At 38.5% G+C, this 20,889-nt stretch overlaps 1 protein-coding gene across 12 annotated transcripts in view; it reads right to left on the bottom strand.

Moving 5' to 3' along the window:
* The window catches only part of UNC5C (unc-5 netrin receptor C), a 381,478-nt gene that overhangs the window by 36,385 nt on the left and 324,204 nt on the right, over window positions 1-20,889 (bottom strand). For 11 of the 12 annotated variants that reach the window (XM_077142813.1, XM_077142826.1, XM_077142824.1 and 8 more), the window contains 4 exons: window positions 15,226-15,282; window positions 12,825-13,016; window positions 11,787-12,131; window positions 8,802-8,889 (listed from right to left, as the gene is read on the bottom strand). In XM_077142813.1, the coding sequence (XP_076998928.1) occupies window positions 8,802-8,889; window positions 11,787-12,131; window positions 12,825-13,016; window positions 15,226-15,282 (682 nt within the window). The remainder of the gene's footprint in view (window positions 1-8,801; window positions 8,890-11,786; window positions 12,132-12,824; window positions 13,017-15,225; window positions 15,283-20,889) is intronic. The other variant, XM_077142815.1, reaches the window with a different exon arrangement.

Below are 20,889 nucleotides of genomic sequence, written 5' to 3'. Positions count from 1 at the left end.
ACAAGTTCTAGGGCTGGGATGAAAACCCATGCTCTCTCAACCACAATGATCAAATACTCTGCCCAAATAGGGTGGCTTAAAAAATCACAGGTGTAGAAAATTGTAGAGGAGGAAGAGCCCTTATTGGGTATCTAGATGGTTTTTCATCCAAAGCAGGAGGCTCTCTATGCATGGCGGACAGGTGCTTTTCAGTTCACTACTAACGATGGGTCATCTCATTTATGATTAACTCAAATTTACAAAATATTGTTACTTAGACTGAACACATTAAGTCTTTCTGAAACTCCTGTTCACATATCCTGGACCCTCTTTCTATCCCTCATTGGCATGAAAGCCTTTCAAATATTTGGAGACGGTTACAAGTCTTTCCAAGTCTTCATTATCCCACATCAAACATCCTCAATTTTGTAACTGTCATCTAGAAGAACATGGTTTCCAGGTCTCTCACTATATTTCTATTTCCGTTTCCATAGAGACATCTCTTAGTGCTTAATGTCCTCCTTAAAGTGGGACATTGTGAAATGAACACAATATTCAAGCAGACACTAGAGGGGACAATTCTTTTCTTCAAGATCGAATATGTAGTTATATTAATGCCTCGCAAAATGGTTGCCTTAGGTTATTCTCAATCAAGTAATTATTCATAAATATTTTTTCATGTGCTTGAGATAGATAGGCTGGTGGCAGTCCTGTGGCTAAGCGTCTCCTTTATAAAATGCGGCAGTGAAGTCCCAAAGAGGTTAAGTAATTTGTTAACGCTAACGACTCTCGGTATTGTTAACATGAAAGGTTTCTGTTAGTTTTCATAGTTCTGTGATTATAATGATGGCTTTTGCACCCATGCACAGACATTTATATTTAGCTACTTAATTTCACATTAATAGTTTCAGGGCAAATATTTCAATCCATCTGTTTCTTAATGTTGTTCCTTTCCTCCAAATATTGGCTATTTCTTCCAGTCTTTTATCCTCCATAAATCCCATATGCCTGCCATTTTATATTCTCACTCCAATCGCTGATAAGGCTGTAACACAAGAATAGACCAATGATAGAATCCTTTTCAAGGACACCGCTCGAAACCTCTCTCTAGTGTGTCATCAGTACTGTGAGCTATTTAGTTCAGCCAAATATAAACCCATTAAAATTTACATTTCCTGTACATTCTTCCAGGAAGAATGAATCTTTCCATTCATTCACAAGGATATTATAAGGGACACATCAAAATCCTTTATAATTGCAATGGTTACTTGAAATGAACTTTAATCTTTATATATGGTTTATATATCACATATTATATAATGTAGATATTAGTTTATATCTATAAACTTTCCTTTAAATAATTTTCAATGAATGACAGTAGTTGTTATTTTTAATATTCTTGGGAGACAATTCTCCATGGCTCTCTCATATTTCTGCATTTTTCCAAATGAGGCACTGTCTACCGTTTGTTCTAGATTATCTTTGGTTATATAGCAACCAAAGATAAGATGGCGTCTGATTCTGAAGTAAAGGGCAGGCATGCGTACTAACTGTTATAAAAGATTTAGGTCCCCTAAGCTCTGGGTTCCCTTGTTACAATGCAACCCACTTAGTGTGTCAGTACTGTCTGGCTCTTTCTGCATTGCCTTTTGGAAATAGGGGCTCAGGAAACTGTCACAAAAATGAGGATACTCTGGCTACTGCTGTTGCTGTGAGTAATAAATTGTCCTTCATCTTGGACCCAGGAGTCTTGTATCATCATTCAGCACCCCATGAAACCATGGCGGGCTAGCTTGTTAGCTCATATCTAAGGTAAAATCTTATATCTTTCATAGTTCTTGACAATTATTATTATCAATTCTAGGAACTCAATTATAATTTGGCATATTTTCACCTTAATAAGGCTTGATCATCACTGCTTTTTTCCTCATTCTAAAATTTCACCAAGATCTCTTTTCTTTTTTCCGTATTCTTTTCTTTTTTTCCTCCATCTTAGACAATTAAGTCATTTTTTACCTACTATTAGTCTGTTAGTATCTTTTCACTCTCTTTGAAAAACAGCACAGTTTCCTCTTTTAAATCTAAGATTATTTAGGTACCTGGAAATGCACTTATATTTGGAGCCGTAAGGTTATTAGCAGCAGCTTGAGACCTTATTACTACCCTTTTTATCCCCTTGGTTTTCATTTCCTCTTAGCCCAGCTTGTCCTCTCTTAGAAGATGAGTGAAGTTTTGCTTTCATTGTGTCATAGTTAATACTATACCATCTGCTCTAAGTAATGGCCCTTACTCTTGTTTGAGTCTACTTTTCGTACAAGGGCAAAAAAAAAAAAAAAACTAAGAAAGAAAAAGAAAATGTAATAATTGCATTTTCTGGGGCACTACGCTTAACTTTCAGTGATAAGTGTGCCATGGGAAGTTAGCATTAAACTTTTAAGGCAGAAGACTAAAGTGGAATCCATTTCAAGTGGCCCTTGCAATATTGTTGGGGATTGGAAACATCTGTCTCTCAGTCTGGTGTTAGCAGCCGGTGCTTGAGGCAGGAAGGAGGAGGGGTTCTCTCATCACTGAGTTGGAACAGAAGGGAGCAGATGACTCCCTGCTGGGTTAGGGAGCTGTCAGAATTGTACTCTCCAAGCACACCCTTGGCATGCAATATTGATGGGCACCAGTCTTAGAGGAGGGGTAGCAAGGGAGGAGAGAGGAAAGAGGAGTAGCAGGTGTCAAAAGAATTTATTAACCCGGTGAGGTGTAAGAATGTAATGAATAGGGAAGTGATGAAGTGGAATTCATAACAAGGGAATGAAAAACAAAGAGGAAATAATGATAAGAATCTTTTATGTGTTGTCCAGATGAAAGAAGTTGGGTTGAAATTGGAAACGTGTCTGAAGAAAGATGGAAGCAGTGACTTAGGGAAAGTTAGAGTTAACTATGTGAAACCTGAGGTCAGAGTATCTAAATTCACATTTCCTTTATTTATGTAAAGGAAAGATAATAAAACATATAAAACAAAATAGTAGAAAATTAGTATGATTCAATGTTTTGTGGAGAAGGGCTTCACTCTATATCTCATATGTTATCTAGGTTATTCAAGCAAAGTTTCAGTAAATATTAATTGCATCTGATATGGAAGTAAATGCAGAACAAAAACTAGCTGCAGAAGCATAAACTAAGTAGAAATTCAACAATGAGCAACGATTAAAAATCTAAAGGCCTTTTAAAGCCCAACAAGGGTAATATGGTGACAAATTTTGGGTGGGTTTGGAGGCCACTAGGATGAAATCGCAGAGAGAGGGCTGGTTTCCAATACTTTGCCTGTTGTTTTCAGGGAGGAGAACTTTTCCTACAGAAAAGTGTATACCTTACAAAACACTTTCATACCGGCAATTTCATTGCAGTACACCTGTAGGGTAATTAGGGTGAGTATTTATATTACCCCTTTATTTATGTTACCTCTTTTTCCATATGAGGAAATTGAAATCTAGAGACAATACACTTGCCCAAGAATACAAACCCCAGTCAGCAGCAAAGCTAAATTTCAAACCCCAGTCATTTGGTTTCTTTCACATATGGTATAATTTGGTTTTCTTATAATGGCTCAGGGTCTTGAATCATTATTTTTGTTTTTGTTTGCTAGAGCAGCCTCAAAACTCCTTCTTGAGGACTATCTGTCTCTAGCCACCTGTGTGGAGAAGAGATGTCTTCTATGAACACATGTCTTTTGCTAGGTCCCTCCGGATGGCAATCTTACGCTCGGCTCAGCTGTCTTTTAAAGCATACGGCTTCACACCCAACTGGCAGCTTGAAGTCTGTGTACTTTAGATACCAACAGGGAACATCTAACTTACTTCTTATCAAAAGCTCAACTGAGCAAAATGGCACTGCATCTCAAGACCCAAAATGTATCCCTAGATTTATACAGATCAGATGTAAGCATTGTGCCATGGGCTGAATTACTGAATCTCTGTGTAATTATTTTACCAAATTTGGCCATTTAGCATCTTAGGGTTTATATCATCTGCCTACAGTAAGCTACAGTAATAGAGGCAGCTCTGTGTTTGTATTTGTTTGTGTTTTTTTTTAATTTTAGGATGATGTTCATTATATAAAACAAAAGATTTTTGTGAGGAACCAAAGGAGAAGCAATTAAACTTCTGGTTGTATTTTTTCTTCGCGGACAAGCGGATCTTGCAACTTACCACATTCCCTTCTCAAAAGCTCTGTAATAATAAATTCTTGACCGATTTCCAAGATATGTTCTCGTGTTCCAAGATTTCTTTTTATTCTAATAAAAATGTTATTTTTTATTCTATCTTTTTATTCTATTTAACTATTTTTATTCAACCAAATATTTTTATTCTAACTATTTACCTTGAATTTATCTCATCTTTTCCAATCTCAATTCCCCCATTTTCTCATCTTCTTTTAATCTATTTTACAGTTTTTCCTCCCATTGAAAAGAATGTTTTCATAAACAACCTTGAACATTTCTTGATTCAAGAAGCGTAAGTAGGATTTCAATAAATAGATACTTACTGTAGAGACAATATAGGATAAGATTTAAATATGCCAGTACCCCTCCCCACCCATACCTGTAGTCTTTTTTATAACTATTTCTTAAAACTGAAGTACTTGAGACTCGATAATGAGAAATGAACTTCTCCCTTAAAAAGACAAATACTGAAAACTATTATTGTCAACTGATATTTTACAAAGTTTCAAACGATGACATGTTAAAATAAATGAACGTACATGTAAAGAAATGTTGGCCCTCTACTTGATCATAATATACTACTTTATTATTTATATTCAGTTCATATATATGATAGATGTAAATATACTACCTCACCACTCACTTACCCCTTAAGCCTTTTCTATGGGGCTCTCACCACCACCAAAACTAAAAAAAATCTGAAAAGACCAACTGCATCCTCTAGTTAACAAATTCAGTGATTTCTTTTTATGGTTCTGCCTTTTTCTTCACATTTTCATTTTCATTACACCTCTGTCAACCAACTCCTCCATCCTCAAACTCTTTTCCTTTACTTTTGGGATGCGGGTCTACCATCGTTTGTTCATGTATCTTTCTAATTGAAATATTGAAAATTTTGAAATATTTATTGAGGCTCTACAATAAGTTAAGCACTGTGTTAGCTGCAGTTGATTTATCTGATTTATGCTTCCATGTCTTCATATCTTCTTAAATATGAAGATTTTCCAACTACTTCCCTCAGCTGTCTTCTTTTTATTTCTGCATTTTCTCCTTTAGAGGTTCCACTCATTTCCACGACTTTGTACTTGCATCTCTAAGAGTTCCATTGACATACTCCACAGTAAATTGAAGTGAGTACGTCTATATAGGAATTGGTCCTTCCCCCCCTTAAACCAGTTGCTGCTTCTAACCTCTTTCATTGCTCTCACAATTATCATAGTGCCCAAGGTTTGATTCCTAAATATATTCTTTGTATTCTTCCATTCCTTTATAATACATCTAGCCTGTTGTTAAATATTTTTTCTTCAGAAATATAGTTCACTCTTCATCCTCACAGGCAGAGACCTTACTCATTCCCTTTTCCCCCATACCTAGATTATTTTAATAGAGCCTTCAGGGGGAATCTTTCTGTTCCTTCACCCAATTCATCCCAACTGATCTGATTGTACCAGATTAATCTTTTAAAAGCCCTGCTATTACTGTATTACTCCCCACAGTTCACACACAAAAAGCCTACTTTACCTCTTTTTTTTTTTTTTTTTCTTTTTTGCATGGGCAGGTAAGGGAATCGAACCCAGGTCTCTGGCATGGCAGGTGAGAACTCTGCCACTGAGCCACCATTGTCCACCCCCTCTTTACCTTTTCATCTGGCATTTCTAAATTGACTTTTCTGGCCTCTTGATAGAATTGCCAAGCAAGTACAGAATACGGAGGAAAGGGAAAATTATCTTTCATATCTTCAATTCAAATTGTTTTTCAATAAGAACTGACAAAGGGCAAAATTTCAATCTGAGTCAGACTCATTTTTAAAAAACTGCTACTGGAAACAAGGCAGAAGGCCCGCGGTAGTACTATTAATCATGGAAATTGTATCCACAGGGGGAAACAGAGGCTTTGCAGCCTCTTTAAGAGATCTGTAAAGCCGGAGAGGTGGAAAGCAGGAGCACAGCCTCGTGGCTCTGTGCCCTCTTCAGCGAGAGTTTCTGCGGCTCATTTAGGCTCTCATCTGCCATTCAGAACTTTGTCTTTGAGCATATACAGTGATGATAAGGTCCCTCAGGTCACATTCACCATGCCACATGTAATTAAGTTCATGCCTCCCTTCAGACGATTCAACAGCAGCAGATGACCAGCTGACTACTGCACGGCTGGAAATATACTTGGTTTTGGATGATACAAAGGGAAGCAGAGAGAAGGAAAATTAAGACAAATGATGAGACTTTTCCTACAAATGCCTTGAAGTAACGTTCATTCCTCTTGATGTTCTCAAAGCGTCTTCTCCCAAAGACATTGTATCTCATAATGTGTGACTAGAAAGGGCTTTTGGTGACCCATAAGGAAAATCTAAGAAGGCAGAGGCTAGGTTTATGGACTGGTGGGATGGAGGTGGGATGGCATGTTAGAAAGCAAAAGAGCTTTGGGGTTAAATGAACCTGGGTTTGAGTTCTGCCTCCCTCAATGACTAACGGGGACATCCTTGGGCATGTGGCTACACTTCTCTGAGCCTTAGTTTTTTCATCTTTAAAGTGGAGCCAGTCGCAGCTTGCAGAACTGTGGTAAAGTTTCAATGAGATGAAACTGTGCAGAATGAACGGCAGCCATCCTTCATATTATATTCTCTAGCAGATTCTCGTCATGTTTTTATAAGGAAAGCACATCTGGTGCACAACAGAAAATTCACGGAGAGGGCTTTTTCTGTTGAGACTGTTTTTTGTGTGTGTGTTTGCTCCTTGCTTCACAGTTTCCTGCATATCTTCCTTTGAGATCCTGACATTTCTCTAACTTCATTCTTATGAACAGAACTAAATTCAGTGGAATAATTCCCTGTGCACCTAACTCTGGGTGGTAAACATATCGAGGGTGATTCATAGTTACACGTGATGCGCAGTGATTCATAGTTCTTTATGGTCAAAGGTAGAGGGTCCTAAAAGCAGAAGTGCCTACCTTTGCAGTTTTCTGTGTTTCTTTCCTTCATCTAAAATGTACAGTTACCCTGGTTAGAGTGCCATCTAAACCGTGGGAAGGCAAACCGCCTGAGGCACGTGAGTGCACAAAGCTTTCAGCTTCATCATGCTCCAGCGGCAGCTGCTTAAGGTTTGTTCTCCAGCCTAAAGATAATGGTAACCTGATGGAAAATAAGAGACCATGGGCACCTCACTACTTCTCAGCACACAGCATGAGCCCGTACCTATGTATCTGTTTAAGCAACATGCCCATGTTGATAAAGGCCTTGAGGGATGGATGTACTCAATGTTAACCTTGACTCTGAACAAGAGAAATAAAAAATAATAATAATAATAAAGGGGATCTTGGAGATTGCTAGTCTTCATTTCTCTTGTTGTGAAGGATCTGTAATGTTGCTTTGCATTGGGAATGGAAAAAAATGAATATTTGATGTGAGTAAATACGAGCCTTTTACTAATTTACCAAAGTTGCTCAAATTTAAGACATGAATAATGCTCAAGGAATTTTATTATTTTCTTATACTATTTGGGTAGGTTTAAAGGCATCATCTGAGGAAAAAATGTTCTGGGTCATGCAGATTATAAATACCAATATATCCACCTGAGAGCATAATAAAAGAGCTTTTTGGCCACAGAAGAATAAAAGTAAAAATAGATATTTTTTCTGAGGATGAGAGAGGAAAGATAAAAGGTCTAATGCATTATAATGATAACCTAGTTCTACATTTGCAGTCATGCTTTCTATTCAGTTCTCAGCGTTGAGATGCCTGATCCTTTCCCCCTTGGGAAAAATGATGATAATTACATGCTAAGGATCTCCATTTTAAAAGCATCTTTTATTTTAAGATCTCAAGTACTTCAGAAACATTAATCAGTCAGACCTCTAAAGCTCTACTTAACTCATGCACTTTATATGGTAACTAATCAAAAAAGACCATATGTGATTTGGGAGAGGCCAAGCTGAAAATCGAATTTAGGACTTTCACACTACCTTTGTTATTTTTACTTAAAATAACTTGTTTTCATGATTATGATGCATGATAAATAGAGCCTTTTGATGCAATCTCGTTTTAATCAACCCTATATTCATTTTGAAAGGACCAAGTGAGGAATTTCTGAGTGTCAATCATAAGAAGGAGGTTGATAATACTTAAGTTAAAAGAGAGTCACAACAGGAAGACTCCATGGGTGAGAGGAAAGCAGCTAGGCTGGGAGGGGTAGGGGATGGCAGGCCAGGGGTTAAGGGACTGTCCAATTCTTTGTGACCTTTAACCCTATAATGGAAACAAGCTGGATTCCTGAGTCAGGCCACATGAAGCTGACATTCCCTGCCTGCCCCATGTCTCTGTGGACATAAATGGATCTCATTTCTGGCCATTTTTTTTTTTTTCCAGCGAATATGGTCTCATGTCCACAGGGGAAAAGATCCCTGGCCTCCTGCCCATACTCAAGATTTGCAAAAGTATCTAGGGTGTCAGAGGTAAAGAGAAATGAAAGTTGACCTTTTACAAGCCTAATGAGAAAATAAATGGTGGACGCAGGGCATGTAAGAAGAAAATATGTGGGGTTTATTCTTTCTGTTGTACAATTTTCCTCCAAGTGAGACACTGATAAAGTCAAGTGCATCAAAAAAAGCATATATTTACCTCATATTTTCTTTCCTGTGTACAGTCACATACATTTCGTAGACTCTTCCTTGGGGAATGGCCCCAGCGGGAATCAGCAAGCTTACTCCTGAATAGCAAAAGAGAAATGCAGTTACACAAGACCTATGAATCAGAACCCCGAAGGAAACTTCCATAGAATACCTTTGCAATGTGTCAAGGGGGAGTGAGGAGATCTTGTGCCCATGTAACCATAGCTGCTTTCTTATTCTCCAAACACACATAAATGGTCACAGTTGCCCTGCTTGTCTTTCTTACTGACCTTATTTGTTACCACAACCCCCCTCTGAACTCTTACAGACTCACGCAAAGAAATGATGTAGTTTGTAAAACTCTTGTTTTCTGTGAAGAATAGACAGATGGCTCCACTGTTGTTTTCCTTGTAAAACAATAAGAGGAAAACCAACAACTGCTCTTAAAGTTTCAAAAAGCTGTAATGATGCATCTTTTCTAATTAAGGAAAAATCCCCACAAGATTCAAAGTCAGGGAGATGCTAACTTATGCAATATCAAGCGCATGCATTTCTGAAATATCTGGTTGGCATCAGCGTTTAGTCTGTAAGAGAATAGTAGTTGGTGGGGAAATTACTTCATTACATGTTAATTCTGGAAAGTGAACGACAACCGATGCTTTTAGTCCCATCAGTCAAGAGTTTCTTCTTGGTTGCCAGTTGGGGCCATTTTGTAGGACTACTGGATTGAGCTGTGTACCAAGCTCACTGTGACCTTGGCAGGGTTTCTCAAACTTGAGCCTGTATCAGAATCACCTGCAGGGCTTGTTAAGACCCAGATTACTAAGCCGTATCTTTAGAGTTTCTGATTAAGAACGTCTGGGGAGGGGGCCAAAGGATTTGTAGCTGTAACGAGTTGCCAGGTGATGCCAGTGACAGCCGGGGTGGAGGGTGGAGGCACAGCGTGAGGGTCACTGACCACCACTGCAAAAGCACCACAAAGAGTGAGTCCTGGAGGGAGCACTCCAAAGATGTTTGGTTCCATCGTTTTACTCCAGTTTCATTCAGTTCTGTACAACTCATGGAGCATCACCTGTGAGCCTCGTAATGTGTTTGGCACTGTTGTGAACACCAAGAAGTAAAAGATAAGTGATCTAGTCTTTGCATTCAATTGACAAGAAAGTAGAAAATGCCAAGTGAGCATTGGGCAGTAAGAAAACTTGCATGACTGTGTTGGAAAGTCTTAAGAATAAAGAGTGGTGAGCTAAGGAAGATTGTTATTCCAAGACCACTGCATAACGGCATGAAAATGCTGAGCCACTGCATTCTTGAGAAGCAACGTGAGTGCCGTGCTGTTGTGGGAAGTGTAATTCAGCAGTGAATAGAATGGTTTGTTAGGGGCGCAGAGTGGAAGTAGGCAGACCACACCTGATGCTACCAAGCCCCAATATTTTTATGTTTTTAAAGGGGACATCAGGTATCTCGTATTTGTTATGAGGATGAAACAGAATGACGTGTGCAAAGTCACAAGAATAAGGCCTGCAACCTGGTAGGTGACTTGACTGCTACTCCCTTAAATGAAATAATAGATGTGACTCACCATGGCCTAGTTCATAGCAGGGATTTAAAACCCATTAGCTTTCTCCCTTCCACTTAAGAAGTGCTGATAAATAAATCACAGATGAAAAAGTGACAGGTATGAAAACAAGAAGGTAAGGCATAATCCAATAAATACCATGGAAAACAGCTGTTTTGGGAACAGCTATAATGGTTAAGCAATAAATGAACAGTGGAGTATATTTTGGACTCTCGTAAAGATATTTAAAGATCTTGTAAAGAACATGCATTAGCATGGCAATTAATGAGGCAAAGATGAAAAAGCGGCTTACATAAAACATGATCTCAACTATGTAAAACATATAGAGAGAAAAGAGGAAAAATGATATTCCATTAAATTATTTCAATTTTATTAAAAGATACTTTCACAAGTATGGGGTGGAAAATTGTCAAGGCACTGAAATGGAGAACTGAGTAAGAGGCAAGACTCAAAGACGACTTCATATTCAAGCCTGAAGACCAACCGGTCTGTAAATGGCTTGACTTTACGGATATTGTCTTATTTTCTTATGCTATATGAAGACTTTCAGTCAATCAAATTGCATCTCAATACTGTATTTACAAAATACTTACAATCTTGTCCAAAAGAGTTAAGAAAGCTTTACAGAGGAACCCTCTTATGACCAGTGTTCCAACCCTTACTACTACTGATTAATGAGTAGCAAACTTTATAATCAAACATCATCCCTTGCCAACTTTTATGCACTGTTTAAGAGCTTTTTGAGGCTTACTCTCTAGATAATAAGCCTCTAGACAGGCCTCTAGAGAATAAAACTTATTTCTGAGGCTGATTCTCTAGATTAAATAACAGACTGAAAGCTCAAAATAATACTATGAAAGGACACATAAGGAAACTTTGATTCTAGGTACATATATCAGAGGTAGGAGTGAATGGCTTATTAATTCCTTGAAACGGAAGACTGTAGTAGTTACGTTAATAAATGAAGCTTTGCTGTCTGTTATGGTGTCCTCTGATCACCTAGAGAGTAGTGTCCTGAAGTACTTCCTATAGTAAATTGGAACTGAACAAACTGATGTTTTCTAATTAATTTGTCCTTTTAAAACATGACGACAACAGTGAGGGCTTCTGATTTGATGTTGCCTTCTGGAGCGCTATCAAAAAGAAACGCAATGACATTTCTAAATTATACTTCAGCAGAAAGCTATGAGTTTATTTCTGGGGGAAGTGTTTTCAGAGCTGGATGGGGGAAGAAGCTAAAGGGTTTTGCTGATTTTGTCTGAAGGAGTGTTTGATTGATAATTGAAAGCAGATTTAGTTTATACAGCCTGCTGTTTAACTTTGCAGACTTAATGAAAACAAAACAAGAGCCACAAAAGATCATGGTGCAAAAATATGTTTTTGAGCCGTGTCTTTGCAATTTAAACTTTTAGAGGTTACCTGAATTGGGGACAATAAGGTGACCCCCAAGGGAGTTGAAGGTGCCAAATGCAGTACAGGATGGATCCGTCTGCCTCGCTAGACTCTGAGTCTTCAGGTTGAGGACCTCACTCTCCAACAAGGATTGGGTCATCTGCGGGGACAGCTTGGATGTAAACTCGGAGAGGTCATCCTGTGGGGTGACTGCACCTGAGGTGTTGTACACTTTGATTTTCAGGTTAGGCAGCGGATCCAGAATGGGGGAGTTGGTCATTGGGATTTTGTCCGAAACATCATGCAAGGCATAGACAGGTCCTCGGTACATGGCTGCAGCGGAAGTGAGGTCTGGGGGTACTGCCAGGAGATCTGAGTCAGAAAGAGAAAGGAATTCAGTTCCGGTCGCCTACGTTAGTCAGACTCCCCTTGACACTTTCTGAGCCCAAAGCCAGGCAACTCAGCTAATTGAAAACAAGACAATCACCTAACAATTACATAAGTAGGCTCCGTTTCATTATTGCCTACCACTGAGTAGCCAAGTTCACTCTGTATTTTGTCTTAAAGTCTACTGATTAATCCTAAAGCATTTAACTATTTCAACAGATTGCATTTGTAGACAGTGGGCTCCACTAAGTGACTGTTTAGGTAATCATTTACCCCATTTCTACAGTAGATTTGGGTTCCTCTGTAAACCACTGTCCTCACAGCAATACTACATGTTTCAACAAATGGAAAAAAAAAAAAAGGAGACCCAAGGAATCAATGCATCAATCAGTTATCACATGAAATAAAAGTTTATAAATCTGGTGGAGAGGTGACAAGGCATGATTACACAAACCTAAACTGTCAGAGAAGAAAAGAAAAAGTCTGTGAACCTTGCTGATTTTAATTTGTTATGTGAAAGGAATTAATGCAGTAGCAAACAGAATGAACCCAAATCCCTGTCTCCATGTAGCCCACATTCTAGCTAAACAGGATGTCCTGAATTCCACTGGATTTGAAGCAGGCAGGGAACTGCTTCCTTGCAAACACAGAGGAGTAGGTACTGGGAGGCCAACTGACCTTGTCTTGCCGCCTTGATGTTCACAGGCTGAAAGCCTCCATTGAGTGCCGAAGAGTCAATGATATCAGACTCAAAGTCACGATGATTCTTCCGGTACACAAACAGGGCCACGACTACGGAAATGGCCAGACAAACGATCACGGCTATCACAATGCCGACGTAGAGGGCTACGTCGTCGGAATCTGGAGCAGCTGAGGGGTGGGGGGCAGAATGAAACATTGGACCAACTGGTTAGAGAAATTTCCACAGTACACACAGGCATTGCTATAATTTTTTCAGACAGTTACTGCCGTTTTTATAGGTTAATTTCAATTCTATTTCAAAAGCTATATAAAACGACTGTGGCCTTTTAGTGGAAAATTAGCTCTGATTTCTTTTCCTTTCGCACTCTGCATCTATCCGCCCACTCATCTATCTTATAATTGGACAGCATAACAGACCAGTTTCTTTATACGCTTATAAAGAAACTGGAGGGACTGCCATCTCAACCCACAGGAAACAATGTTTATTACTAATGTCAGGTGGAAAAGTTTCAATGGAGGTTTTGAGTTCACTGATAGTTATTTAGAAGCATAAACATAAACACTCTGTTGGAAATATCTGGCATGTTCTGAATCTGTATATTTCATGAACCAGAATATTTTCCTAAACATCACTCCAAGTCATAAAATTACTTTCCAGGGCGGGCCACAGTGGCTCAGTGGCAGAGTTCCTGCCTGCCATGCCAGAGACCTGGGTTCAATTCCTGGTGCCTGCCCATGTGAAAAACAAACAAACAAACAAAATTTACTTTCTATAACATTCTCCTCACTCTCCCCTAAATCAATGGAGGGGTGGGTGGGATGGGTGTAACTAAGCAAAACAAATATAAGGAGCAAACAGATTTGAAAGGCGTGTCTTCAGAAGAAGACACAGATCTGGGGAGAAGAGATTTATGGAGATAGCCTTTTTGAAGTCCCAGGCTTTTGATACAGATGCAGTATATTACTCTGAGAACCTCGAGCTTCTCACGGTCTCTGGTCAGAGATTCCTTGGCACTCTATGGTACATCAAGGAAGATACAGGTCTGGTTCCATGATCAGAAAGGTCAGCTGGTCCCAGGAGGCAATTAAGCATGTGACCAATGCACTGTGAGGGGTTTGTTTCTGGGTAAAGTAAGAAAAAATTCCTATAAATGTTGAGTTGATGCCTTGGTGGCCCAGGGCATGAGACAGCTGGAAAAGGTGTCATAAGCTGATAATTTACACAAGACAAACAAATATGACCATTTTGCTGAAACCCACTGACATCCTGTTTTGTTTTTTTTTTGCATGGGCAGGCACCAGGAATCGAACCTGGGTCTCTGGCATGGCAGGCGAGAACTCTGCCACTGAGCCACCATCGCACTGCCCTAAAGATGTCTTTAAGTCCATATTTTTAGTTTTCTGTGACTCATAAAAGAATGTTCAGCAAGGTTAACAGAAGCTGTTCCACTAACCCTAAAAGAGACTGGTACTCTGGGTTGTCAAGAACAATCGAAAATTCTTTGACTAATTTAATACCCATGTGCATTTTGGGGGAGAGATTTCTCAGAGTCGCAGTGGTCATGACCTTCCAGAAGGTGAAGAACCACTTTTCTCTCCTAAGTGTCACAACGACATCATTTATGGCATAATAACCCGTCATGTTGATTGCCAGTGGCTCATGTCACAACCCACACTCTTGTGCCATGGAATCCTTGCTTGGCTGTATTAAAGAATTCCCTGTTGGAAAGCACTTATTTCTTTAAGCCTTTTGTATTTCTTTTGTATGTGAAAGGATTTTTTTCTTTTTTAAAGCTATTGTATTCCTCAAGTTTCCAGAACATTCACTTTCTCATAAATCATATCAATATTGACAGATATTATCAGAAACCCAGTGATGGCCTAAATACTCTGGGATTTGGGAGCACTGCCCTCAAAGTGCTGACCACCTTTGAGGCTGGGATTTATTTGAAGTCCTGCAGCAGGATTCTGAACTTGGTCGGAATATTCTCTCAAGATCCTTAATGTTTTACTTTACCAGGCTATAATTACTTATGCAACACTTAATAATTCCTAGGTCAAGAGATCAAACTTTCTTAACCTTTACTTTTTAGCATGTGAACCTTGCCCTTTATTTATGTCAGCATATTTCAATGATAAATTTTGTCAGTTACTAGGACTCAAGTTCTGAATGATGGACTGATGGACTTGAAAGCTGGCAGAGACTTGGAATGACCTTTCTCTTCAGCAGGGAAAATCTAATTTGTTTTTCATGTTACAAGATATTAGGCTCCCATTTCCTATGTGCACATCTGTGATCCAAAGAAATGTAAACTTGATGTGGGGCAATAACATTAAATGATTATTCAGCAACATAAAAACCAAACATCAAACTTACAAGAAAATCCATATTCATTCTGGGTTCTCTGTTCAGTTGAAATAGGATAAATGAAACCTTGAAAAGAAAAAGAATAAACAAAAATGGGACCAAAATCAAATTAATGAGGGGAACAAAATGGGAAGCATGAAAAATGGTTTAATTAAAAGAAAAGGAGAAGAAACCTATGGTCCTTTAAAATTCTGATTCACCGCAGAATTATGATTTTGCATCTCCTGCCTGTTCTGGAGCCTCTCTAAGAATTAATAAGTAGGCAGATTGAATTTCAGAGCAAAAACTGGTCTCGAGTCACTAACTTTGGAGTGCTTAAAGTCTTTCTTTTATTGAGCATAAACTCTAATGGATCTAATTTATTTCAGACATCAAGGGTCATTAGCATATGGAAAATACTTTTTCCTTATCCTTGCCATATGCTTTAATTCCCAGGATATATTCAGTAAAGCTCTAAACAGTTTTTTTCCTCTTTCTTATTTAATCATAACAGCCTGCTCTTGGCATAATAGAAGGAAAGAAGGCCTGTCGTCATTGGTCAAAGGTTAAGTACCCATTTGCTGAACTGAGTTGAGACCACCCCCTTTCAACTCATATCTACTTTTTTGGATTTTCTGTTGGTTTTTTCCCTCTCTCTTCACTTAATAAGAATCCAATAGGTATTGCCCAGGGACTGAGCAGTTTGTCAATGAAATGGAAACTGGATGCCTTTTATTTGAAATCGTTCCAAAATCAATAGGCCTAGAGGTTATAAGGTTACTTATTTTAGGATTTCAGAGTATCAATTGGGCAAAATAAAACCTTCATCTCAACTACAAATGCAGAAATAACACTAGAAGTTTTAATTTTCTTTCTTGTTAGCATATTCCAAGGTAGAAAACAAACAAACAACGATGATAAGAATAACGAGAAATTATAATTGAAGTGGAAGAAGGTTAGGAAAAACATACAAAAAAATGTGGAACACAGTTTTTGAAAAGAAAATTCTGGGGAAACTTTAAAGTATAACTTATAACTGGCAACCATAGTTTTCCAAGATGTAATATCTTGCAACATAAGAACCAATCAAACGACACAATACTGATTTAATTAATCACAGGGAGATGACCAAGATATTTGAATAAACCTCCCTAGTAATGCTTAAGGGCAAAAATATAGGGAGACTGCAAGGATCGCTATTAATTGGCTCAAAATTAAAGGTCTGTAAAGCTTTGGTACTAAAAGCAGGTAGCTCATCTGTAGTTTGCAGAACACTCAGTTCTTACAAGCTATTTACCTATTTTTGTGAACTAATTCTGAAGAAATATGCAGTGCCACCTTAATGAAAGAGAGGCTTGCTATAGCACAGACAGGTTTGCTCTGAATTAATTTTTAATGCTTTATTTTAGAGCAATGATTGCAACCTCCTACTCAGTTTTATAAATATTATATTCCTATTCCAGTTGTCTGAGTCCATGCATTAGGTTTGATTTTCATTTTTAAACACCTCTGTCTGGTAATAACCTTTTTCCATTTGTAGTCTGTGAACTCAAAAAAAGGACATCTAGGGCGTATGCAGGCCTTAGGCAAAAGGTTATTTCTGAAATCCAAAGTCTTAAAACACGTTCATTGCTGGTAGAGAAGACAAGACAGCCATCATTTTGGCTGGGATGGTGTCAGGTAGAGGGATTTCACAAGACTTGTTTTTTGAAGATGAGAAGGCCAGGAAATGAGTGTTAAATAGGATATTTAGGGATGTTCTGATGTTTATCCTGAAAATTTGGTAAGGTTCACCACAGGCCTGCTTGAATAAATAGAACAGACAGCTGTATTTTAAAGAAGAAAAAGCCTATTTCTATTTCCAGAGAGAAATATCATAGTCTGAATTTTTTTCCCTGGGTTTTTGCTTGCTTTCTACCAGACTCCCAACAGATTTCCTGTTCTTCACAGGCAGACCAAGGAATAATATAAGAACACTATATAATTTTGATTTTAATCTCAATTTTCCCTTAATTTATGAGATCTGGACAATTCAATACCTGTTTTTTTGTCTTATGATATTTATCTGGCCTCACTTTCCAGGCATAGGACTGGAATTCATTCATTCATTCATTCATTCATTCAACAAATACTCTTGAACACCACTATGTGCTGGGTGCAGGGAGGGGGAGGGGATACAGAGACAGAAAGATGGGAAAAGCTCCTGTTTTCAGGGAGCCTACATTTCTAGTTCAAAAGACAACAAGTAAACCAAATAAGATAATCTCAAATTCTGAAAAAAGACCTTCTAAAACATAAAACAGTGGTTCAGTGGTAGAATGCTCGCCTTCCATGCGGGAGACCCGAGTTTGATTCCTGGACCATGCACCCCCGCCCCCCCCCAAAAAAAACCCCATAAAACAAACAATAAAATGAATGTCATCAGAGAAACAGACATGGCCACCTCATTTTATAAGATGAAACTTGAGCTGAAGCTTGAACAACGAGGAAGAATCAGCTAAGCAAAGATCAACAACGCTCTGGGAGGAGCTCAGGAGTTGGAGCAAGTGAGAAAGAGGAGAGAGGGTAGAAGGGAGGGTCAAAGAGGTGGGGGGCAGCCAGATCATGTAGGCCTGGTGGCCCAAGAAGAGGAGTCTGAACTTTAGTTTACATGAAATGCAAATCCTGTGATTGGCTGTACTTTTAAAAAGATAGCTTTAGTGTCTCTACAAATGATAGACTATGAGGAAGTGGTGGGACAACACAAAGTGGCTGGATTTTGTGGATGGTTTCTGTGAAACTTGGCTTGGGAGCTATCTATCGGTTTATCAATATATTGGATGAAGTGTATGCATTTGAGTTTCAAATAAAATAAAATAAAAAATTTTAAGTCTCATTATTATTCTTCATAGGCAATTAGGATCAATCTGACCAAACTGCTATTTTCCTACTGGGAAAATGTAAAACAGACTAGATTTAAGTGTACTCACTAATGGCTCAACACCCCATTTTACTCTGTGATGGAAACACTGATAAAGAGTTTTGGAAGACAACCTTGTAAAACTTTTTCCATCCCTTTCAAAACACTTCTGCAAACTGCAGAATTAAAGCATCACTTAGGAAGTTGTGAATCAGAGGAGAAAGGGATTATTGTTCCATCCCCTAAATGATGGGAACCCAGAATCACTTTCTAAGGTTTGCTTTTATGCTTCTTCATCTGATTCACCTCTCACAGAACCAAAGGGACCATTTCCTGCAGTTAATGAGGTGACCTTGCCGAGAGTAGGCCTCTCAATAAGGAAAAATTACATCTCCAGCAGAACACAGTGCAAAATAATTGTTTTTGGTGTCGCTATCAACAGCCTGGTTCATAAGTTAAAAATTTCAGTTAACATTCTTACGATGCGAAAGCAAAGCAGACTGAAAAATCACCAATTGTTGGCCAAGGCAGTGGAGCACTGATTTTCTCAGGCTTGTGAATATCAGTTTGAAACTTAGTTCAGCTACTTCCTAGCTGAGAGAGCTTGGTTCAACTACTTAACTTTCCCAGACATCAGCTCTCTCATCTCTGTAAGGGGCTAAGAATATTTACTTCCATAGTCTCAGTTTAGACAAATGAGATTTGTAAAATGCCAACATGTTGCAAGCAATCAACAAATTACTACTACATCAACACCATTAAGATAAACATTGCTAAGGCACAATGGTTGGTAATGACACTAAGAAGCTGGATACTTAAGGAATTTTATTTGTAGGTCAACAAAGCTTGTTTCAGATATATAAAATGAGTGACTTTAGGAAACTTGCTTGAGTTTCAGTCTCCTCAGTTACTACAGAGGCAAGAAACCCAAGTTTTCTGAGAAACCACGAGCAATGCACTTTTTAAAATACTGTTTATTCTTTCGCCCTCTTTTTTTAAAAAAAACTTTAAAAAATTGTATAATATAACATATATACAAAGCAAAGAAAGAAAAAAGCAATAGTTTTCAAAGCATTCCTCAGCAAGTAGTTACAGGACAGATCCCAGAGTTAGTCATGGGCTACCATATAATCCTCTCAGATTTTTCTTTCTAGCTACTCCCGAATATAGGAGGTTAAAAGGCTTACATAGTTTTTTTTTTTATCACCACAATGGACTTTTTTTCTTTCTTTTTTGTGAAAAATAATGTATATTTTATATATATAGAATATATTTTGTAATATATATATATTTTATAGATATATATAAAAGCAATAAACTTCAAAGCACAGCACAACAATTAGTTGTAGAACATATTTCAGAGTTTGGTATGAGTTACAATTCCACAATTTTAGGTTTTTACTTCTAGCTGCTCTAAGATACTGGAGACTAAAATAAATCTAATTCAGCAATCATACTTGTTTGTTAAACCCTACCTTCTCTTTATAACTCCACCATCACCTTTGGTCTTGCTATCCCACTCTTTTGGGATATTTGGGCTATGGCCATTCTAAATTTTTCATATTGGAAGGGGTTTTCAATAATATGGGGTAGGGAGATGGAACTAACTGATGTTCGGCGAGGCTGGGCCCCCTAGTTTTCAAGACTTATCTGGTCCAGAGACCTATCTGGAGATTGTAGTTTCTGGAAAGTTACCTTAGGGCATGGAACCTTTGGAGAATCTTACATATTGCCCTAGGTGCTCTTTAAGATTGGCTGGAATGGTTTTGATCGGGCAGCAATGTCAAATTGAAGCTTGCATTAACAGTGACCTCCAGAGTAGCCTCTTGGCTCTATTTGAACTCTCTAAGTCACTGATAACTTTATTAGTTACACTTCTTTTCCCCCTTTTGTTCAGGATGGAATTGTTGATCCCCTGGTGCCAGAGCCAGACTCATCCCTGGGAATTATCTCCCACGCCGCCAGGGAGATGCCCTCTCTTTTAAAATAAACTTATCCTTGTTTTTTGTGGCTTCAGGCAAAGATAAAACAGTATGTTTCAGAACAAATTCCCAGGACAAGAGTGCAACCAGCTGCTAAAAGGGTTTCTTAGATACCAGAGGTACTACTTCTATAAGGGTTGTTTGGAAATGGGGTAAGGGAGGTGTTTTTGGTTGTATTAATGATTAGGAGGTTGTTTTTTGGTCTTTAATGAGTGAGGGTCAAGGATACCGGAGGTCCTGCAATGCAAGGGACAGGCTTGACAAGGAGGAATTGTCTGGAACAAAAGGTAGCTCACTACTGATAGCTTTTAAAATCACTTCCCTTGGATTTATAGAAGGAGCACATACAGAGCTGGGGGAAGAGCTCAGAACTTCCCCACCCAGGCTGTAGTGTAGCTAGAGGAAGTCAAGCCCAGAGCTGGGCTTCTGCTTTGCAAAGGGGAACACTCATATGTTAATTTTAATTGTTTGGGCCATTTCTAATTTATTTTTTAAACTAGGTCTTTTCTGAGCAAGTGGAATAGGGATTAAGGAAGTTTGACTGAAGTTCATTTCAAGAAAATAAAGGGAAGAACAGTTTGAAAACCTGAGCAAGGGTAGGCTGTTTTGGCCCGTGAAATGCTCCTTTTGCCAAAAGCTATCTCATCATCGGTCAAAACATCATTTTAAGAGATTATCTGGGCGGGCCGCGGTGGCTCAGCGGGCAAGAGTGCTTGCCTGCCATGCCGGAGGACCCCGGTTCGATTCCCGGCCCCAGCCCATGTAAAAAACAAACAAACAAACAAACAAACAAAAACTAATAAAATATTAAAA

This window comes from Tamandua tetradactyla, chromosome 24, assembly GCF_023851605.1.
Source record: "Tamandua tetradactyla isolate mTamTet1 chromosome 24, mTamTet1.pri, whole genome shotgun sequence".
Taxonomy (NCBI): domain Eukaryota; kingdom Metazoa; phylum Chordata; class Mammalia; order Pilosa; family Myrmecophagidae; genus Tamandua; species Tamandua tetradactyla.
The sequence above is the reverse complement of the archived record's forward strand: the minus strand, read 5'-3'. Positions and strand labels throughout refer to the sequence as shown.